Source organism: Podarcis vaucheri (assembly GCF_965113315.1).
Source record: "Podarcis vaucheri genome assembly, chromosome: 1".
NCBI lineage: Eukaryota > Metazoa > Chordata > Lepidosauria > Squamata > Lacertidae > Podarcis > Podarcis vaucheri.
Genome location: NC_138759.1, coordinates 8,722,426 through 8,740,340, shown reverse-complemented (window position 1 = coordinate 8,740,340; position 17,915 = coordinate 8,722,426). Strand labels below are relative to the sequence as shown.

The window sequence follows — 17,915 nt, the reverse complement described above, 5'->3', positions numbered from 1 at the left end:
GAATACTCACCAGCATTCTAGTGTGCATCTCTCATAGCATCAAGATTTTGTAAGCAATTTTGCCTGGCAGACACTCCAGAAATCTCCCCATACGAAATGCATTTGTGTACGTTATTTTCACTAAACGGGTGTAATTACCCTAATATGTCCATTTTTTTACACACATTGTTTTGTTGGGAGCGCTGCATCCTAAAATTCAGAGAAGTGCAAATTTTGAATGACACCTGTGTTTAGGTGTACTGTTTCAGAAAATGCTAAGCAGGTCGGTTGGCCTTTTTCTCCCTCCTCAACTAATCCCTAAATTAGAGTCAGTTTAGTATCCCATCCTGCTTCCTTAGCTTCATGCACTTCCTCTGAAATCACAGCTATTAGGATTCAAGCCATTCTAGGAGGTAACATGATACTAAGTGCGAGATCGCCTGCCTTCATGTGCAAAACTGAGAAGCTCTTTCATGTTCATTTTCTAAGATTAACATGCACCAGCTCTTATGATATGACGTATTTTGAGGTCTTAGTCCTGAGAAAATTCACCTAAACTTATTTCCTCATTTTTCTTTTTCCCCAGGTAAATCCAAAGTAAGTCGTCAAGTAGATTCACAGCCTGATACACCCCTCTGTCAAGATCCATTCAGAACGGGAACAGATAATATAATAGATTCGCTTCCAGCCCGCTGTATATGAAGCCAAACCACTGACCTAAAAAGTTTCCCTCAGGGTTTGTCTGTCTTGCTGCCTTAATTTGCTGCAAGAGTCTTTCCAACAAAGCAGCTTGCCAAGCTAAATTAAACCACTTTTGGGTTGAGCCTCCTTCAACAGACTTCCAGTTCCATGCTGTTGATGCTGGATGCAGGTTGTAATCCCAAACATTTGCAGGGAACCAGCTTTGGAAAGGATGCTCTTGTTGGTGCAGCAATGTCCTGACCTGGACAAAGTACTCAGACTTTGTCTGCTGCTAGAGACTTTACTGCTCAAATCGGAATGGTGCATAAGCAAGGAATTGGTCACCGGCAGTGTTTGAAATCTCGCCCAGGTGCCAGTTGCAATTGCGACCATATGGAGACTTTCAGCTGCTTGTAATGAGCAAATCAAACAAAAGCAATTGAAATTGCAACGAAATTGCAGCTGAAAGTCTGTGGATTTTGATAATAAACCTGATTTGCAATGGGGGTTGAATAATTTTGATTGCATGTGTGTGGTGTGTGTGTATGACAGAAGTATACAAATATTTTCATAAATAAATAAATCTTTGGGTGGCTCCTACCCCTCATCCTGGCTCCTCAGAGTCCATGACTAGTATCTATGCCAAGAGAGATAAGAATAAGATGATCTCTCTCTCTCTTATACCTACTGGAGGGGAAATCCACATATTACTGGAAAGTTGGCACTTACTCCCTGCCAGAGAGTATCACTTAAGGCTGCTCAGCAACGCACCTGTCCTGAAAGTCATTGTCTCAGGCTTGGATTACCTATGCCTTCAACGCTGCCTCCCCCATTCTGATAGCAAGCATGATCCATAATGCATGATCTAATGATTAAAATTGCTCTGCGTCTGTAATGGCTGATGATGACACGGAAGGCTTAAGCGCCCTCCCAAACCAAAGGGGTTAATCTGCCCCAGAGCTATGCTTGCTCCATGCCTTTTAACTGCAACGAGGTACATTTGCGCCCCTGAGGATTATACCATATTATAGGGATATCAATTCCATTGCACTCTGAATACTAAAGTGCTTCAGTATGTTGCTGGGAGCGTGTGCGCACTGACGAATGGAAATGAGAATTCTGCATCCCAAAAAAAGGCATGCCAAAAACTGTACAAATTATGCCCATTGCACTGATGAGCAAAGACCTAGCTGCTTTTTCGCTGCTCCTCTGGAAAAACCCAACTCAGCCCTACCCATCCCAATCAAACTTCCAAGATGTCAGGTTCCTCAGTGTGGCTCACACGCTGTCAGGGGTTCAGGAGCAGAGGCAAGGGCAAGGGAGGAAACAGAGAGCGAGGGGGAGGAGGCAGAAGAAAAGATGAGTGATGACGACGACCCGAGATCTCCGAGTCTTTCCTGTGAATCAGAAGATTCACAGAAAGGAGCACCAGTGGCCAGGGCAAGGGGGGAGCCTAGGGGGACACCCCAGGAAGATAGAGCCAGAGGGGACTCAGAGGGGAGCAGTTGGAGATCGGGACCAGCGTCACCGCCAGAGAGCAGGGAAGAGGAAGGGCGCCAGGGATCAAGCGCTGGCAGCTCACAACAGGAGGGAGGGCACGAGTCAGGAGTGGCCACACCTCCATCGGGGAGCGAAGAAACGGTCAGACGGAAAGTGGAAGGTTGGGCGCGCGCGCCAAGTTCAAATGCACAGGAAAGTGACGCAGTAGGCAGCCCGGAGAGGGAGCCAGGTCCTAAAGCCCGGCGCAAGGAGACAGGAGGGTCCGGGGGGTCGGCGTCGGAGGAGTCCCGGAGGGAGGAGACCCCGGGGGGCAGAGGGACTCAGAGGAGAACAGTCAGGCGGAAAAGGTGGAGCAGGGCTAGGATATTAAGTTGGTGCACAAGGGGCGGAGACTCAGACGGAGCTTCGCCGATCTAACCATAAGACGTAGAGTTGCACGCAGCAGCTTGAGAATGGAAACTGTAACTCAATAAAGACTTTTACTTAATGATCGCTGGCTAGCGTGATCCTCTGTGAGCTAGGATCGGGGAGCAACTCTGACACACGCGTTCAAATGCACCCCAGCAATCAGGATGCCAAGCTTTTGACTTCTTATAATCCTGATTCTCATAGGGGATCGGGGACATCACTTCTAAAGGCAGAGGCGACACCGTTGAAAGGCGCAGGAGAAGGCAACAGCTACATTTCCCCTGCCATGGAGATATGGAGCAATGAGAAAAGGTGCGCTCCCCGATTTTCCACCTCTAACGCCACTGTTAAAAGGCATGAATCCATCTTCCATTAGTGGAAGCAACAAGAAGAAGAAGAAGAAGAAGAAGAAGAAGAAGAAGAGTTTGGATTTGATATCCCGCCTTTCACTCCCTTTTAAGGAGTCTCAAAGCGGCTCACAATCTCCTTTCCCTTCCTCCCCCACAACAAACACTCTGTGAGGTGAGTGAGGCTGAGAGACTTCAAAGAAGTGTGACTGGCCCAAGGTCACCCAGCAGCTGCATGTGGAGGAGCGGAGACACGAACCCAGTTCCCCAGATTACGAGACTACCGCTCTTAACCACTACACCACACTGGCTCTCCAGTCTGTTTTCCAGTCTGTCTCAGCACAAGCAGAAGATGGAGGACACCTAGCTCACTGGCAGTATGTGTGAAAAGGATTTGGGGTTTTAGTTGACCACATGAGCCAACATTGTGATGCAGCAGCAGCAGCAGCAAAAGAAGAAGAAGCTAATGCTAATCTAGGCTGCATCAACAGAAGTCTAGTGTCCGGATCAAGGGAAGTAAATAGTACCACTCTATTGTGACTTGGTTGCAGGTGGCGCTGTGGGTTAAACCACAGAGCCTAGGACTTGCCGATCAGAAGGTGGGCGGTTTGAATCCCCGCAATGGGGTGAGCTCCCATTGATCGGTCCCTGCTCCTGCCAACCTAGCAGTTCAAAAGCACGTCAAAGTGCAAGTAGATAAATAGGTACCACTCCAGCAGGAAGGTAAATGGTGTTTCCGTGTGCTGCTCTGGTTCGCCAGAAGCGGCTTAGTCATGCTGGCCAAATGACCCGGACGTTGTACGCCGGCTCCCTTGGCCAATAAAGCGAGATGAGTGCCGCAACCCCAGAGTCAGTCATGACTGGACCTAATGGTCAGGGGTCCCTTTATCCTTTACCTATTGTGACTTGGTCAGACCCCGGAATACTGTGTCCAGTTCTGGGCACCACAATTTAAGAAGGATATTGATAAGCTGGAACATGTGCAGAGGAGGGCAACCAAGATGATCAAGGGACTGGAAACCAAGCCTTATGAGGAATGGTTGAAGGAGCTGGGATGTTTGGCTTGGAGATGAAAAAAATTGAAAGGAGATACGATAGCCATCTTCAAATATCTCAGGAGCTGCCACATGGAAGAGGGAACAAGCCTGCTCTCTTCTGCTCTGGAGGACAGGACTTGAACCAATGGCTTCAAGTTACAAGAGAAGAGATTGCGACTAAACATCAGGGAGAACTGTCGGAAGAGCTGTTTGATGGTGGAATGGATTCTCTTGGGAGGCTGTGGACTCTCCTTCCTTGGAGGAATTTGAGCAGAGCTGGGATGGCCATCTGGCATGGATGCTTTAGCTGAGATTTCTGCATTGCAGGGGGTTGGACTAGATGACCCTTGGGGTCCCTTCCAACTGCAGAATTCTAGGATTTCATAATCTGGGATGGACTGGACAAGTCCTATCTGCATGAACTGCTTACCCTCCCAACAAGACGTCTCATGCCTGGGGTTTTTTCCATTGTAAACATCCCAGAAGTGCTCAACGTCTTGATGGACAGATGAATTGGTGAGATTATGCAACAGCTGGTGCCAGATGGGGCTGGAGCACAAAGAGATTTAGGGGTGGGAGCAAGACAAGAGCCTGGAAGAATTCGACCTTCTGGTCCGGCAAGCACCAAAGGTATTCACTTGGTAATTGTCCGAAGATCCCATGGTCACGGGCTTTGCCCACCCACCTGCCGCACCAACCCCATCCCTCCCCAATGACCCCGCTGCTCCCTCTCCTATTCTTCCCCGAAGCCTTAAGGTAGCGTTAACCCAAAAGCTGAAACACTGGAAGTCAACAAGGCATGTCCCCCCCCATCACCCATCCGAGGAAGCCTTGCAGGTTGCCTCGGCAACCCCATCCATTTCCAAGCAGCTGCGAAACTGCACCCCATCAAAAAGCAAAGCCAGGGCTGGCTGCCCTTTTGTGAGAGGCTCTCCCCCCCACCCGCAAACCCCTCTCTCCTTGTGTGTGGCGGAAAAAGCAGGAAAAGCCCTGACAGGCAGCGAGACAAGAGGCTCGGCCTCATCTTACAATGCCCAAGCGTGCGGCCATTTGTGTGTAAGGGCCTTGGCACAAGGGGGAAGCCAACATGCCAGCCAAAGACACAGCTGGCGTTAGCATGCTTGGATTCAGTTTTGCTTGTCCGGCACTGGAAATGGCAAATGGGCTGGGGGGGTCTATAGCAGGGGCCATTAACCCAGTGCCCACGGGCACAATGGTGCTGCCCTTGAGGCAGTGAGGCTATGGTGAAACAGCCAAACAATGCAACCTTGGCCCCCATGTTCCTACTCGACCACTTCAATTTGTGGGACTGACACTTTTACAAGCACGTCATAATCATATGTGTGCCAGCACATCATCTCTGGAACTCCCTGCCTTTTGACATCAAGTAGGCACCTCCATCGTATTGCTTTCAACACCTGTCCAAAAACTTATTTTGCTTCGGCAAGCCTACCAAGACAGGACTGTGGTTTTATTACGCGCAGGCAGCGAGCGTTTCATCCGTGTCCAGTTGGTGTGCAATGACACACGTACTCATCGCTGCCAACCCGGAAGTGGCCAGGAAAACAGCAGAACGGGGCAGGCTTATGCCTGCTCCATCAATGCACACAGGGGTCAGGAACGGGGAGGGGGGAAACCCTCCGCCTGTACATTAAAAAATAAAAACAGCAGACCTAATCTATGTTTTCATCATTTTGTGAATAATAAATACATATTTTATAGAAATAAATAAAAGCAGCAATACAGACAAGCGCGGGGTGTTCACTCACCACAAGCTCGCTGAACATAACGTCCAGCTCTTCCACCGGAGGCATGGGCAAGGCGGGCTCCATCGTCTGCAGGGCAAAGGTGCTGTCATTCCGCAGCCGGTACGTGATCTCCGGGTGGTCGTTACTCCGGAAGCAGCAGAAGATAAACGAGATCCCTCGCCCGCTCCTTTTACGTGGGGCCATGGCTGGAGTTCTCCTGGTTCGCCTTCCTAGACACTAAACCCTACAAAGGAGGGAACAGGAGAACGTGTTAACAGTTTGGGCTAGCAGCTGAGCTGAGCTACCCAAGCCCAGATCCCACTTCCCGCCTCTTTTTAAAGCAGTGTTCTTCAATAAGTAGTCCCCAGATTACATCATTCCGACGGGGAGCCTTTGGCCCGAACACCATCATCCTGGAAGTATAAACTGTTCGCTGGCAGGATCTGACTGAGCGGTTGCCATGCTTTTGAACGATATGAGAGTATCAAGTGCACCAATGGTCATTGCAGGTGTACTGAATAACCCCAGAGACAGTGCGGTGCAGTGGTTATAGAGTGTCAGACTAGGACCTGGGAGACGAGGGTTCAAATCTCCTCGCTGTGACTGGACCCTGCTGGTTATTTTCCTCGTTCAGCAGATTATTATTATCAAAATGTTCTTTTTCTCCTCCGGCCTTTTAAAGCAATGGTGCTTGTGCCTCCAAGTTTGGCAGGGAGGTGGGTGCCGCTAGGAAACTTCTGGAAGCGGAAAGCCCAGTGCTCAGAAGGATGTCATCATCTCCCCTCCCCTCCCCTCCCTCAGTTCTTCTGCCAGCTGGTCTGCAGAGTTGATTGGAGAAAGCCACAAAGTACTAGTTGCTTTTCTGCGAGCTCCTGTTCATCCACACCACTCCCTGCTTCCCCAGTCATTAAACTCATAAGAGGCTAAAGCAAAACAGAAACAACAACAACAAACCCCCCCCCCAACAAGAGACACAGAGTAGAACTCATCTTTAAATACAGAAACCTAAGAGTTCAGCGTCTGTCTAACAGGCTTGCTCCCGGGGAGCACGTCTGCTGCAAAAAGCCTGGAATTAGCAATTTACATTGTTTTCTCTATTACTAAGAGATAATAGGCACGCCAACGCTTGTTGTTAGTTGGAGATCACGGCCGAAGCTTCAGGCTTGCAGCCAGGGATGTGTTAAGAAGCAGCATTGCTAACAAGTAGAGCTTCTCAGGAGGAGACACTAGTCTTGCCACCAGTGAACCGCCTTGCAATTTTCAGATGAAGGGCGGTATACAAATTTAATAATAATATTAACATTAATAATAATAATAATAATAATGTGTTGTCATGTGACATCTACAAAACTAGGCTGGCAACAACTAGTTTACGTAGGCAAATAGTACAGCGTGATTGTATTTATGGGAAAAGTCTGTGGCTTGATGGTGCAGGCCATGCTTTACATGCAGAACACCCCACGTTCCATCCTAGAACCGCCAGTTTTTTTAAAAATGAGAGGTACCGTATTTTTCGCTCTATAACACGCATCTGACCATAACACGCATGTAGTTTTTAGAGGAGGAAAACGAGGAAAAAATATTCTAAATGAAACAGTGGATGTATGATTTTTATGGTTCATGCTGTGGCCACAGACATGTGATCTGACAGTGAGTTTGGGGTAGCCCAATGCAAAAATCCTGAGGATCCATGTGGATCCATGCTTTGTAACCACGTTTTAAGTGGGGAGGGAAGGAAAAGAACTCAAGGGACAAGGAGCTTTTCCGCGGGGAGGAGGGAGGGAAAGAGCACTGTTGCTTTAAAGGTATACTTAAGGTATTTGCCCTGTGCCTGGGTTTTTTTTTCCATTTAACAGTTTGCAGCCTTTTCCTTCCGCTCCTTGTTTTGAGGCGGAATAGATTTGAGCAAGTGAGGAGGACTTGGATTGCAGGGGATTCGCCATTAGCTGTTTAAAAGTGCTCCTCCTTGCAGCCTGAATGATAAGCAGCCACCAGCAGCAATAGAATGGAGCACACAAAAGCGGTAGGGGCACTAGGACCCAGACAATGCTCAAATCTATCCTGCCTGAAAACAAGCTGCTCCATCCCAGCCGATCAGCTGAGACGCGGGGGATTTGCGAAGTTTTCCCCTCTCCCTCACGCCCTCCCCAGCCTTTTTTTTTACTTCCTGGTTTTCACTGCGCTGGCTCAGAGCTCGAGGTTGGTTTTATTTTGCTGCTGGTTGCTTAAATTTTATCTTTCCTGCCGTCTCTCTGCAGCCTCATTGCTCTGTTTAGAGAGCGCGCAGACCTTTGCTAGCGTCTGTCCCTCCTCCCGTGTAAGCGGCTGCTGCCGGCTTTGCTGCTATGGCTCTCCTTCCCTCCCTCCTTCCTGGCTCCAGGTCGCTGTAAAGAAAGCAAAGTGAGAGCCTCGTAGAGCGTGTAAGTGGCTCCCGCTTTGCCTGACTGACGGCAGCCATGGCTCTGATCCGTGCATTCGCTCCGTAACACGCACAGGCATTTTCCCTTACTTTCTCGGAGCAAAAAAGTGCGTGTTTTGGAGCGAAATTTACGGTAATAGGCAACAGGGAAGTTTGGCTGGGCAATATAGTCATACCTCGGGTTACAGATGCTTCAGGTTGTGCATTTTCGGGTTGCACACCACGCTGAACCCAGAAGTACCGGAACGGGTTACTTCCAGGTTTCGGCGCTCACGCATGCACAGAATCACCAAATCATGCCCCACGCGTGTGCAGACGCGGCGCTACGGGTTGCGAACGTGCCTCCAGCACGGATCACGTTCACTACCTGAGCGTCTGCTGTATATCCTCCAAAACCGCTTTGAAGTCCATATTGTGACAGTGGTTACATAATCTTTGACCTGGCAATATATTGTGAATCATGATGCGTGTGTGTTTGCTATGCAAAAATCACAATGTGGGGAAAACTGTGAAGCCAGCCGACGCCTCTGCAGAGCTCCATCATATTTCAGACATTGCGACATATCAGTATATTGCAATGTGTAGCTGGTGATATATCACGATGTTGAAAACCAGTTATCGCCCGGCCCTACTGTTTGCCTCTACAAAGTTGCATCCTTATTTCAGACAACATGATATACTGATCTATTGCTGATATTTAGCTGGTGGTATATTGCAATGTTGAAAACCAGATATCGCCCAGCCCTATCAGGAAGATCTCATCCTGGCAACCTGGAGAGCTTCTGCCAGTCAGAGCCAACAACCCTAGACCTAAATGGTCCAATTGGAAGAGTCGCACAATGGCACCTGTTGGTTTGGTTATTGTAAAGGCTCCCCCCCCCTTTTAACGGCAATAGGGGAAAGTTTCTTTTGGCTCTAGTTATCTCCCGCTTGGACTACTGCAATGCGCTCTACGTGGGGCTACCTTTGAAGGTGACTCGGAAACTACAGCTAATCCAGAATGCGGCAGCTAGACTGGTGACTGGGAGTGGCCGCCGAGACCACATAGCACCGGTCTTGAAAGACCGACATTGGCTCCCAGTACGTTTCCGAGCACAATTCAAAGTGCTGGTGTTGACCTTTAAAGCCCTAAACGGCTTCGGCCCAGTATACCTGAAGGAGCGTCTCCACCCCCATCGTTCTGCCCGTACACTGAGGTCCAGCGCCGAGGGCCTTCTGGCGGTTCCCTCATTATGAGAAGCGAAGCTACAGGGAACCAGGCAGAGGGCCTTTTCGGTGGTGGTGCCCGCCCTGTGGAATGCCCTCCCATTGGATGTCAAGGTTATGGATAACTATTAATAAATTATTATTATTATTATTATTATTATTATTATTATTATTATTGGCAACGTACTGGAAACAAGTTCCTAGCAGCCTGGACAATCAAGTCTCTAGGATGGGAGGTTAGGAAGCAAACTCCAACCTCCCGACAGCAGCAAGACTCAAACAACTCCCATGACCCAGGCTGCGTTGCATGTGAAGATCACGCAAGGCTTCTTCATTAGCCGCTTTTGGCAGAAGCCCAGTCCCATTCCTCAGCTCCGCCAGTGTTTCCATGAAAAGGAAGGCGTTCTGCCAACACGCTGCCACGGACTTTCCACAGAAATCCCACCCAACGTTGCACAATGCCCTCGAGGCAGATGCCAGCTTAGACAGCACAAAAGTTGCTCATGCAGTCTGGCTAGGCCGTGCCGCATTCCTGCCCTCAGCCTCCCAACGGTGCAGAAGCAAGGTTTTCAAAGGTAGGTTGGGCGAGACATGTATACGGGGACTTACAGGCGCAGGAAAGCTTCTCAAGGTAGAGGCTGGAACCAATCCACCAGGACTAGTGTGACTTTGGGCACTGTGATACCACACACAGACACACACACACACAGATCCACAAACAAGAAATGCCATTGTGTTTGCATGAGGAGGTCCACAGCCAAAATGATTTCAACCAGAGCAAAAACAGAACTGGGCCTCACTCCCTGCTAACTCAATGATTCTTTGACCCTTGCACTTTAACACCAGGCTGTGCTGTTGTTGTTGTTTAGTCGTTTAGTCGTGTCCGACTCTTCGTGACCCCCTGGACCAGAGCACGCCAGGCACTCCTGTCTTCCACTACCTTCCGCAGTTTGGTCAAACTCATGCTGGTAGCTTCGAGAACACTGTCCGACCATCTCGTCCTCTGCCGTCCCCTTCTCCTTGTGCCCTCCATCTTTCCCAACATCAGGGTCTTTTCCAGGGAGTCTTCTCTTCTCATGAGATGGCCAAAGTATTGGAGCCTCAGCTTCAGGATCTGTCCTTCCAGTGAGCACTCAGGGCTGATTTCCTTCCGAATGGAGAGGTTGGATCTTCTTGCAGTCCATGGGACTCTCAAGAGTCTCCTCCAGCACCATAATTCAAAATTCAAAAGCATCAATTCTTCACACCAGGCTATATAGCCTTGTAATTAAGTACTAGCCTCACAGCGGTAAGCAACAAGGCAACAAGGCATTGCGTAAGGGCTGGCCAGGGAGTGAATGGAGTGTTCCACGCCTCTTCTGTACCCAGCGCAGAAACCAAGTGAGACGCTCCCTCTCTTTCATGCCCAACACAGAAATCTGGCAGCAATAATAATAATAATAATAATAATAATAATAATAATAATAATAATTTATATGCCACCTATCTGACTGGGCTGCCCCAGCCACCCTGGGCGGCTTCCAACAAATTAAAACATCAAACACATATCCTACAATCCCTTCAATGCTCCTGAAAGACAGAACCAGTTCTTGTTAATATGCTTACTGCCCATTTATCTGTAATATGTCAGTAGACGTCAGCCTTTTTATTCAGTTATGTTCTGAAGCAAATTACTATGGCAAAAAAGGACAGACTTGGTAATAATTAGTTTCTTATAATAAAAGTGGTTTTGGGGGGGGGCGGGGGGAGAATTAGAAAGAAAAATCCAGCCAAAAGGGTGCAAAAAGGATGGAGTTCGCCTTCTACCCTCTGCCAATCCACAGCAGGGTGGTGGTGGTGCTTTTGCCTTTGTGGGATTATTTACAAGGTTGCAACCGTATTATTAGCCCAGCATTCGCTCAGCATTCTTTATAAAGTGTTCAAAGGGCTTTACATACATTGCCTTACTTTAATATTTTGCAACAACTCCATAAAGTAGGCAAGAAATAAGCCTTGTATTGCACAGGTGTGCCCATCACTGACTGGCAATGGCTCTCCCGGGTTTTAGACAGGGCTCCTTTCTTAACCCACTTGAACACATAAATTATTGAGCCTGAGACCTTCTGCAAGCAAGCACCTGATCCAACGCTGATCTATGGCCTCCCTGCCAAGGAAATCTCCTGGGCCTTTATTTGATTTTGGAATATTTCTTTAAAATATAAAGTGGTATAGAAATAATAATAATAATAATAATAATAATAATAATAATAATAATAATAATAATTTCTATTGCCAAGCAAAAGGCGCCTAGACATTCTGTTGTGATGACTGAAGCCTAGGTTTAAGGTGTCATTTGGTGATTAGCTTATAGATCTGATTTTCTAACACAGTTTCTCGTGGTGGACAGGCTGGAGGAGACACCGCCAAGGCAGGACACAGGAGGCTATTGACAAGGCACAGATTAGACGTTAGCGACAAGGTCAAAGCAAGTTCAGTGAAACTCCACTCAACAGGCTATCAAAAGCAGCCGACAATCAAACACCACCGCTCAATACCTTTTCAAAGGGACCTCGCTACAGCAGTCCGCAACCTAGATGTAGACCGCATCACTGCCGAGGTGCCTATAGGACAGTGCTGGCTGGAGCTATGGCAACTTAGTCGAAAACATGGCGGGCGTAAGACAAGGGTAGGCAATCTAAGGCCTGTGGGCCGGATGCGGCCCAATCGCCTTCTAAATCCGGCCCATGTACGGTCTGGGAATCAGCGTGTTTTTACATGAGTAGAATGTGTGCTTTTATTTAAAATGCATCTCTGGGTTATTTGTGCGGCATAGGAATTCGTTCATTTTTCCCCCTCCCCAAAATATAGACCGGCCCCCCACATGGTCTGAGGGGCGGTGGACCGGCCCACGGCTAAAAAAGGTTGCTGACCCCTGGCGTAAGAGCATAAGAAGAGCTTGCTAGAACAGGCCAAAGGCAGCCCACCTGATCCAACATTCCGTTCTCACAACAACAACAACAACAACATATTACAACAACAACAACAATATATTATTTATACCCACCCATCTGTCTGGGTTTCCCCAGCCACTCTGGAAGGCTCCTAATAGAATATTAAGAACACGATAAAACATCAAACATTAAAAGCTTCCCTAAACAGGGCTGCCTTCAGGTGCCTTCTAAAAGTTAGATTTCCTTGACATCTGGTGGGAGGGTGTTCCACAGGGCGGGAGCCACTACCGAGAAGGCCCTCTGCCTGGTTCCCTGTACAGTGGTGCCTCGCAAGACGAAATTAATTCGTTCTGCGAGTTTTTTCGTCTTGCAAATTTTTCGTACTGCGAAGCACGGTTTCCCTGGGTATGAGCGGTTTTAAGAAAAAGGAAACAAACTTGCAAGACGTTTTCGTCTTGCGAAGCAAGCCCATAGGGAAATTCGTCTTGCGAAGCAACTCAAAAAACGAAAAACTCTTTCGTCTTGCGAGTTTTTCGTCTTGCGAGGCATTCGTCTTGCGAGGTACCACTGTAACTTGGCTTCTCGCAGCGAGGGAACCGCCAGAAGGCCCTTGGTGCTGGACCTCAGTGTCTGGGCAGAACAATGGAGGTGGAGATGCTGTTTCAGGTATACTGGGCCGAGGCCGTTTAGGGCTTTAAAGGTCAGCAGCAACACTTTGAATTGTGCTTGGAAATGTACTGGGAGCCAATGTAGGTCTTTCAGGACCAGTTTTATATGGTCTCGGCAGCCACTCCCAGTTGCCAGTCTAGCTGCCGCATTCTGGGTTATTTGTGGTCAGTGTTTCCCAACATTTTTTGGGCAAAGGCAAACTTGTTTCATGAAAGAAATCTCGAGGCACACCACCATTCCAGATGGGGAAAGGTCACTTTTTACTTATGTAAAAAAAATAAAAAAATAGTAACAGCATAGAAGGTAATGGTTAGGCTAGCATCCCTCTTCCAAATATGCTAGGTTTTTATTTGCAGGGACTGTTCTACATGGGAAGGGGAAAGGAAAGTTAATAGAAGGAAAGGCGGGTGGGAGAGAAAGAGAAAGAAAGAGGGAAGGAAGGGGGGAAGAGAAGTGGAAAGGAGGGAGACCGAGGCGGGGGAGAAGCGTCTGGAGAGTTGCTCCGAAGTTTGGGGGGCCGCGGGGGTGGGCGCGCGTCCCAGGAGGCGGAGGCTAGCCCGGGCTGGGAACCGCGCCGCGGCCCGGGGGTGGAAGGCGGACCGTGGCTCCTAGGATGTGGAAAGGGGACGGCGACGCAGGGGGAGGAGACCCGCACGGCTAGGGCAGCGCGCAGGGGGAGGGGAGCGGGCCGGAGGCGGGCGAGGGGGGCCGCGATCCTGCGCGCCGCGAATATGGCCTCCTTCCACGCGGGCCCCGCCGAGCCCCCCGGCCGGGGAGGGCGGCGCGCCCCCGCCGCCGGAGGAGAGCAGAGGCAGGAGGAGGAGGACAAAGGCGCTGCCGAGGAGGCGCGCCAACTTCTGCCAACTTCGGCGCCCGCCCCGTCGCCGCAGGCTCCTCCCGGCTGAGAGCCAGAGGACGGCGGCGGAGCAGGAGGAGGAGGATCGGGTTTGGCGACGGCTGCTGCGTCCTCTCCAAGCGCAGGGCTGGCCTCCGCCGCGCCCGATCCTCCGCGCTCGCTGCGCTTCTCGGCGGAGCAGGTCTCGTGCGTGTGTGAGGCGCTGCTGCAGGCGGGCGACCCCGGCCGGCTGGGCCGCTTCTTGGGCTCGCTGCCACCCGACGCCGAGGCGCCGTGCCTGGAGGCGCAGGCGGGCGAGAGCCTGGCCAAGGCGCGCGCGCTGCTGGCCTTCCAGCGCGGCGACTTCGCCGAGCTCTACCGCCTGGTGCAGAGCCGGCGATGGGATGTGGGAGGGAGCTCGCTCGCCGCCCCGCGTGTGCCTATGTGGGGCACGTTACAGCCCCAGGACGTCAGCGCCACGCAGGCAGCCAGGCAGGCAGACGGCGAGAGCCCCGCGCTGGGCGGCCTCTCCTCGCTGCCGCCGCCCCGCCTCTCACCGCCCGACTTGCTCGCCTCCCTCCCACGGCACACCAGGCAACGTCTCGCGGCACACTAGTGTGCCGCGGAACACCGGTTGGGAAACACTGTTTGTGGTTTCTGGGTCACCTTTAAAGTACCCCCATATAGAGCGCATTGCAGTAGTCCAAGCAGGAGATAACCAGAGCATGCACCACTTTGGCAAGATAGTCTGTAGCCAACCAGGTGGACATGAGCACAACAGCACTCTGCTCACCTGCAATTTCCTGGAACTGGTAGAATACAGCTTGCACTAGGGGTTGGTGAATTATTATTATTATTATTTACTTACTATACTTGTATCCCACCCACCTGACTACATTGTCCCGCCCATTCTGGCCGGCTCCCAACAAAATATAAAACGACGCAAAATACATTAAAAGCTTCCCGATACAGTGGAACCTCGGGTGTTTAATTCTCTCTCACAGAGTGTTTGTTGTGGGGGAGGAAGGGAAAGGAGAATGTTAGCCGCTTTGAGACTCCTTAAAGGGAGTGAAAGGCAGGATATCAAATCCAAACTCTTCTTCTTCTTCTTCTTCTGCGAACGTGATCCGTGCGGGAGGCACGTTCACAACCCGCAGCGCCGCTTCTGTGCACATGCGGGTTGCAATTCGGCGTTTCTGTGCATGCATGAGTGCTGAAACCCAGAAGTAACCCGTTCCAGTACTTCTGGGTTCGGCGGTGCGCAACCCAAAATTGCATAACCTGAAGCGTCTGTAACTCAAGGTACCACTGTACAGTGCTGCCTTCCGGTGAAGGCTGCTCAGTAGTGTTTAAAAACAGTGGCGGCCTCTGTTGAATTAAGACACCATTCTGCTAACTTAATTAAATTAAGCAAAAACAAAAACAAAAACACAAGCTCCCTCAACAGAAGCAACAGCTGTCGGGAGGTGTGTGGGTTTTGTTTGTGTTTTAAACCTGTTATAATATGAAAATCTCAAAAATGCAGTTTTGCAGCCACCCAGCTGACACTGTGCCGGAGACCATGGCGGCCTGTTGCCATGACGCCCGCACGGGACCGATGGCTCTCTGCATCTGTGCGCACCAAAAGGCTCGACACAGGAACGTTTGGGAATTCTGATCCGGCTGCCGGATAAGAGGCTTAAGATGGGGAAAGCCTACACACAGAGCTCGCCGCGAAGGCTTCCAATTTGTCGCGCCCCGGGAATCAACAATGGAGCAGCGAGCGGCAAAAAGGGGTGCCCAGCAAACGCGGCTTTGTACTTGGCAGGCAACGGCCGGTCGGCGCGCACACACGAGAAGAAGTAATTAAGAGAGCTGCCACAACAAAAAACAACAAAAAACAAGGGTAGCAGAGACTGGCTATTTATCATTTTGTTTATGTGGGAGAATGGAGTGGAAACAATTCGCTCTGCTTATTCCACCCCACCCCCCGTATTAACAGACCCAGGAATTAGGCCATTAACATCCCCGCATTTTATAGACTACCCCTCCCCCGCTGCCGCAAAGGAAAGTGGTCCTAATGTGCATGTATTTGGTTCAAACCATCAAGAATACTCAGTAATGTTGCTACTGCCTTGATCCAGTATACCTGAAGGAGCGTCTCCACCCCCATCGTTCAGCCCGGACACTGAGGTCCAGCTCCGAGGGCCTTCTGGCAGTTCCCTCGCTGCGAGAAGCCAAGTTACAGGGAACCAGGCAGAGGGCCTTCTTGGTAGTGGCACCCACCCTGTGGGACGCCCTCCCACCAGATGTCAAAGAGAAAAATAACTACCAAACTTTTAGAAGACATCTGAAGGCAGCCCTGTTTAGGGAAGCTTTTAATGTTAAGTAGATTATTGTATTTTAATATTCTGTTGGAAGCCCCCCAGAGTAGCTGGGGAAACCCAGCCAGATGGGCGGGGTATAAATAATAAATTAATAAAAAATTAATTAATAATACTGACCGTAGCTCTGCAGGATTTCAGGCAGGGTACCTCTCTCAGTTCTTACCTGGACATGTCCAGGATTGAACCTGCATGCAAACTGATGCTCTACCACTGAGCTAAAGACCCTTTCCAGATCCCAGGCTACAGTGATCCAAATTAGCCAGGTGCCAGGTGTGTTTAGCACCTGGCTATCCGCCACTTGTGACCAAGTGAATACGTCTGGGCCCCAGGGTGGAATCTGACACCCTCCACCATCTGGAGATGCATGCCTGGGCATCACTGGATCTGAACTGTTTTCACACACCAATACCGCATCTTGTAGAATTGCATCCGTTGTACAGTGGTGCCTCGCAAGACGAAATTAATTCGTTCCGCAAGTTTTTTCTTCTCGCGAGTTTTTCGTCTTGCGAAGCACGGTTTCCCATAGGAATGCATTGAAAATCAATCAATGCGTTCCTATGGAGATTGTCCGGGGACAGAGGGGAAGCGCCGCATGCCTTCCCCTCTGTCCCCGGACCTGTTTTAAAGCAAGGGAAGGGGCAGCGGGGAGAATCGCTTCTCTCCGTTGCCGCCCCTTGGTTCAAAAGGGGTCCAGGGAGAGAGGGGAAGGTGCGCGCGCCTTCCCCTCTGTCCCCTCTTTTGAAGCAAGGGGCGGAGGGGAGAAGATCGCTTCTCCCCGTTGCCGCCCCTTGGTTCAACAGGGGTCCGGGGAGAGAGGGGAAGGCGCGCGTGCCTTCCCCTCTGTCCCCGGAAATTGCGGGGCTGGCAACGGGGAGAAGCGATCTTCTTCCCGCCGCCCCTTGCTTCAAAAGAGGTCCGGGGTGCGGGGGCAAGCTTCGTTTTGCGAAGCAAGCCCATAGGGAAATTCGTCTTGCGAAGCAACTCAAAAACGAAAAAACCTTTTGTCTTGCGAGTTTTTCGTCTCGCGAGGCGTTCATCTTGCGGGGCACCACTGTATTTTATCTGCCCGACCAGAATGAATATCAGGAACCAAAATGGTTTTTCAGTGCAGCCTGAGCATGAGCAGTGAATGACGTTACAGTGGTACCTCGAGTTAGACGCTTCAGGTTACTGACGCTTCAGGTTACAGACTCCGCTAACCCAGAAATATTACCTCGGGTTAAGAACTTTGTTTTGGGATGAGAAGAGAAATCGTGCTCTGGCGGCATGGCGGCAGCGGGAGGCCCCATTAGCCAAAGTGGTACCTCAGGTTAAGAACAGTTTCAGGTTAAGAACGGACCTCCAAAATGAATTAGGTTCTTAACCTGAGGTACCACTGTATAGTGAATTGGTGTGATTGTTTTCACTTACCCCAATGCCCTGCTCACAGCTGTGAAGAATATTCTCTTGTTATGAATGGTCTGTGTCAACATTAAGAAAAAGAGGTTGGAATAGGCCAATATATATGTGGACTGTCCCTGGACCACGTGACTTTTCTTCTTTAAGTTCTCAAAGCTCAAGGTTATCATCGGAACTAGCCAGATCTTTAACTATCAATCACAGACAGCCCATCATTTGAAAAATAGTACTTTAGAGCCGTCTTGTCCAAAAACAGCAACTAGACATCTTGTTTTGCTGACTGCAACCTTGGTTTAAGGAGCCATCTTATATATCTGAGCTTCTTCTTTATATACGTTTTATTAAATGTTCTAAATTACATTTCAAAATATTCAAAAAACCTTAAATCAACA

The 17,915-nt window shown here is 49.8% G+C and overlaps 1 protein-coding gene across 2 annotated transcripts in view; it reads right to left on the bottom strand.

Moving 5' to 3' along the window:
* Positions 1–17,915, bottom strand: part of DAAM1 (dishevelled associated activator of morphogenesis 1) — a 190,779-nt gene that overhangs the window by 118,257 nt on the left and 54,607 nt on the right. For both annotated transcript variants that reach the window (XM_082216882.1, XM_082216883.1), the window contains exon 2: positions 5,722–5,944. In XM_082216882.1, coding sequence (XP_082073008.1) covers positions 5,722–5,904 — 183 coding nt within the window. In that variant the 5' untranslated portion in view covers positions 5,905–5,944. The remainder of the gene's footprint in view (positions 1–5,721; positions 5,945–17,915) is intronic.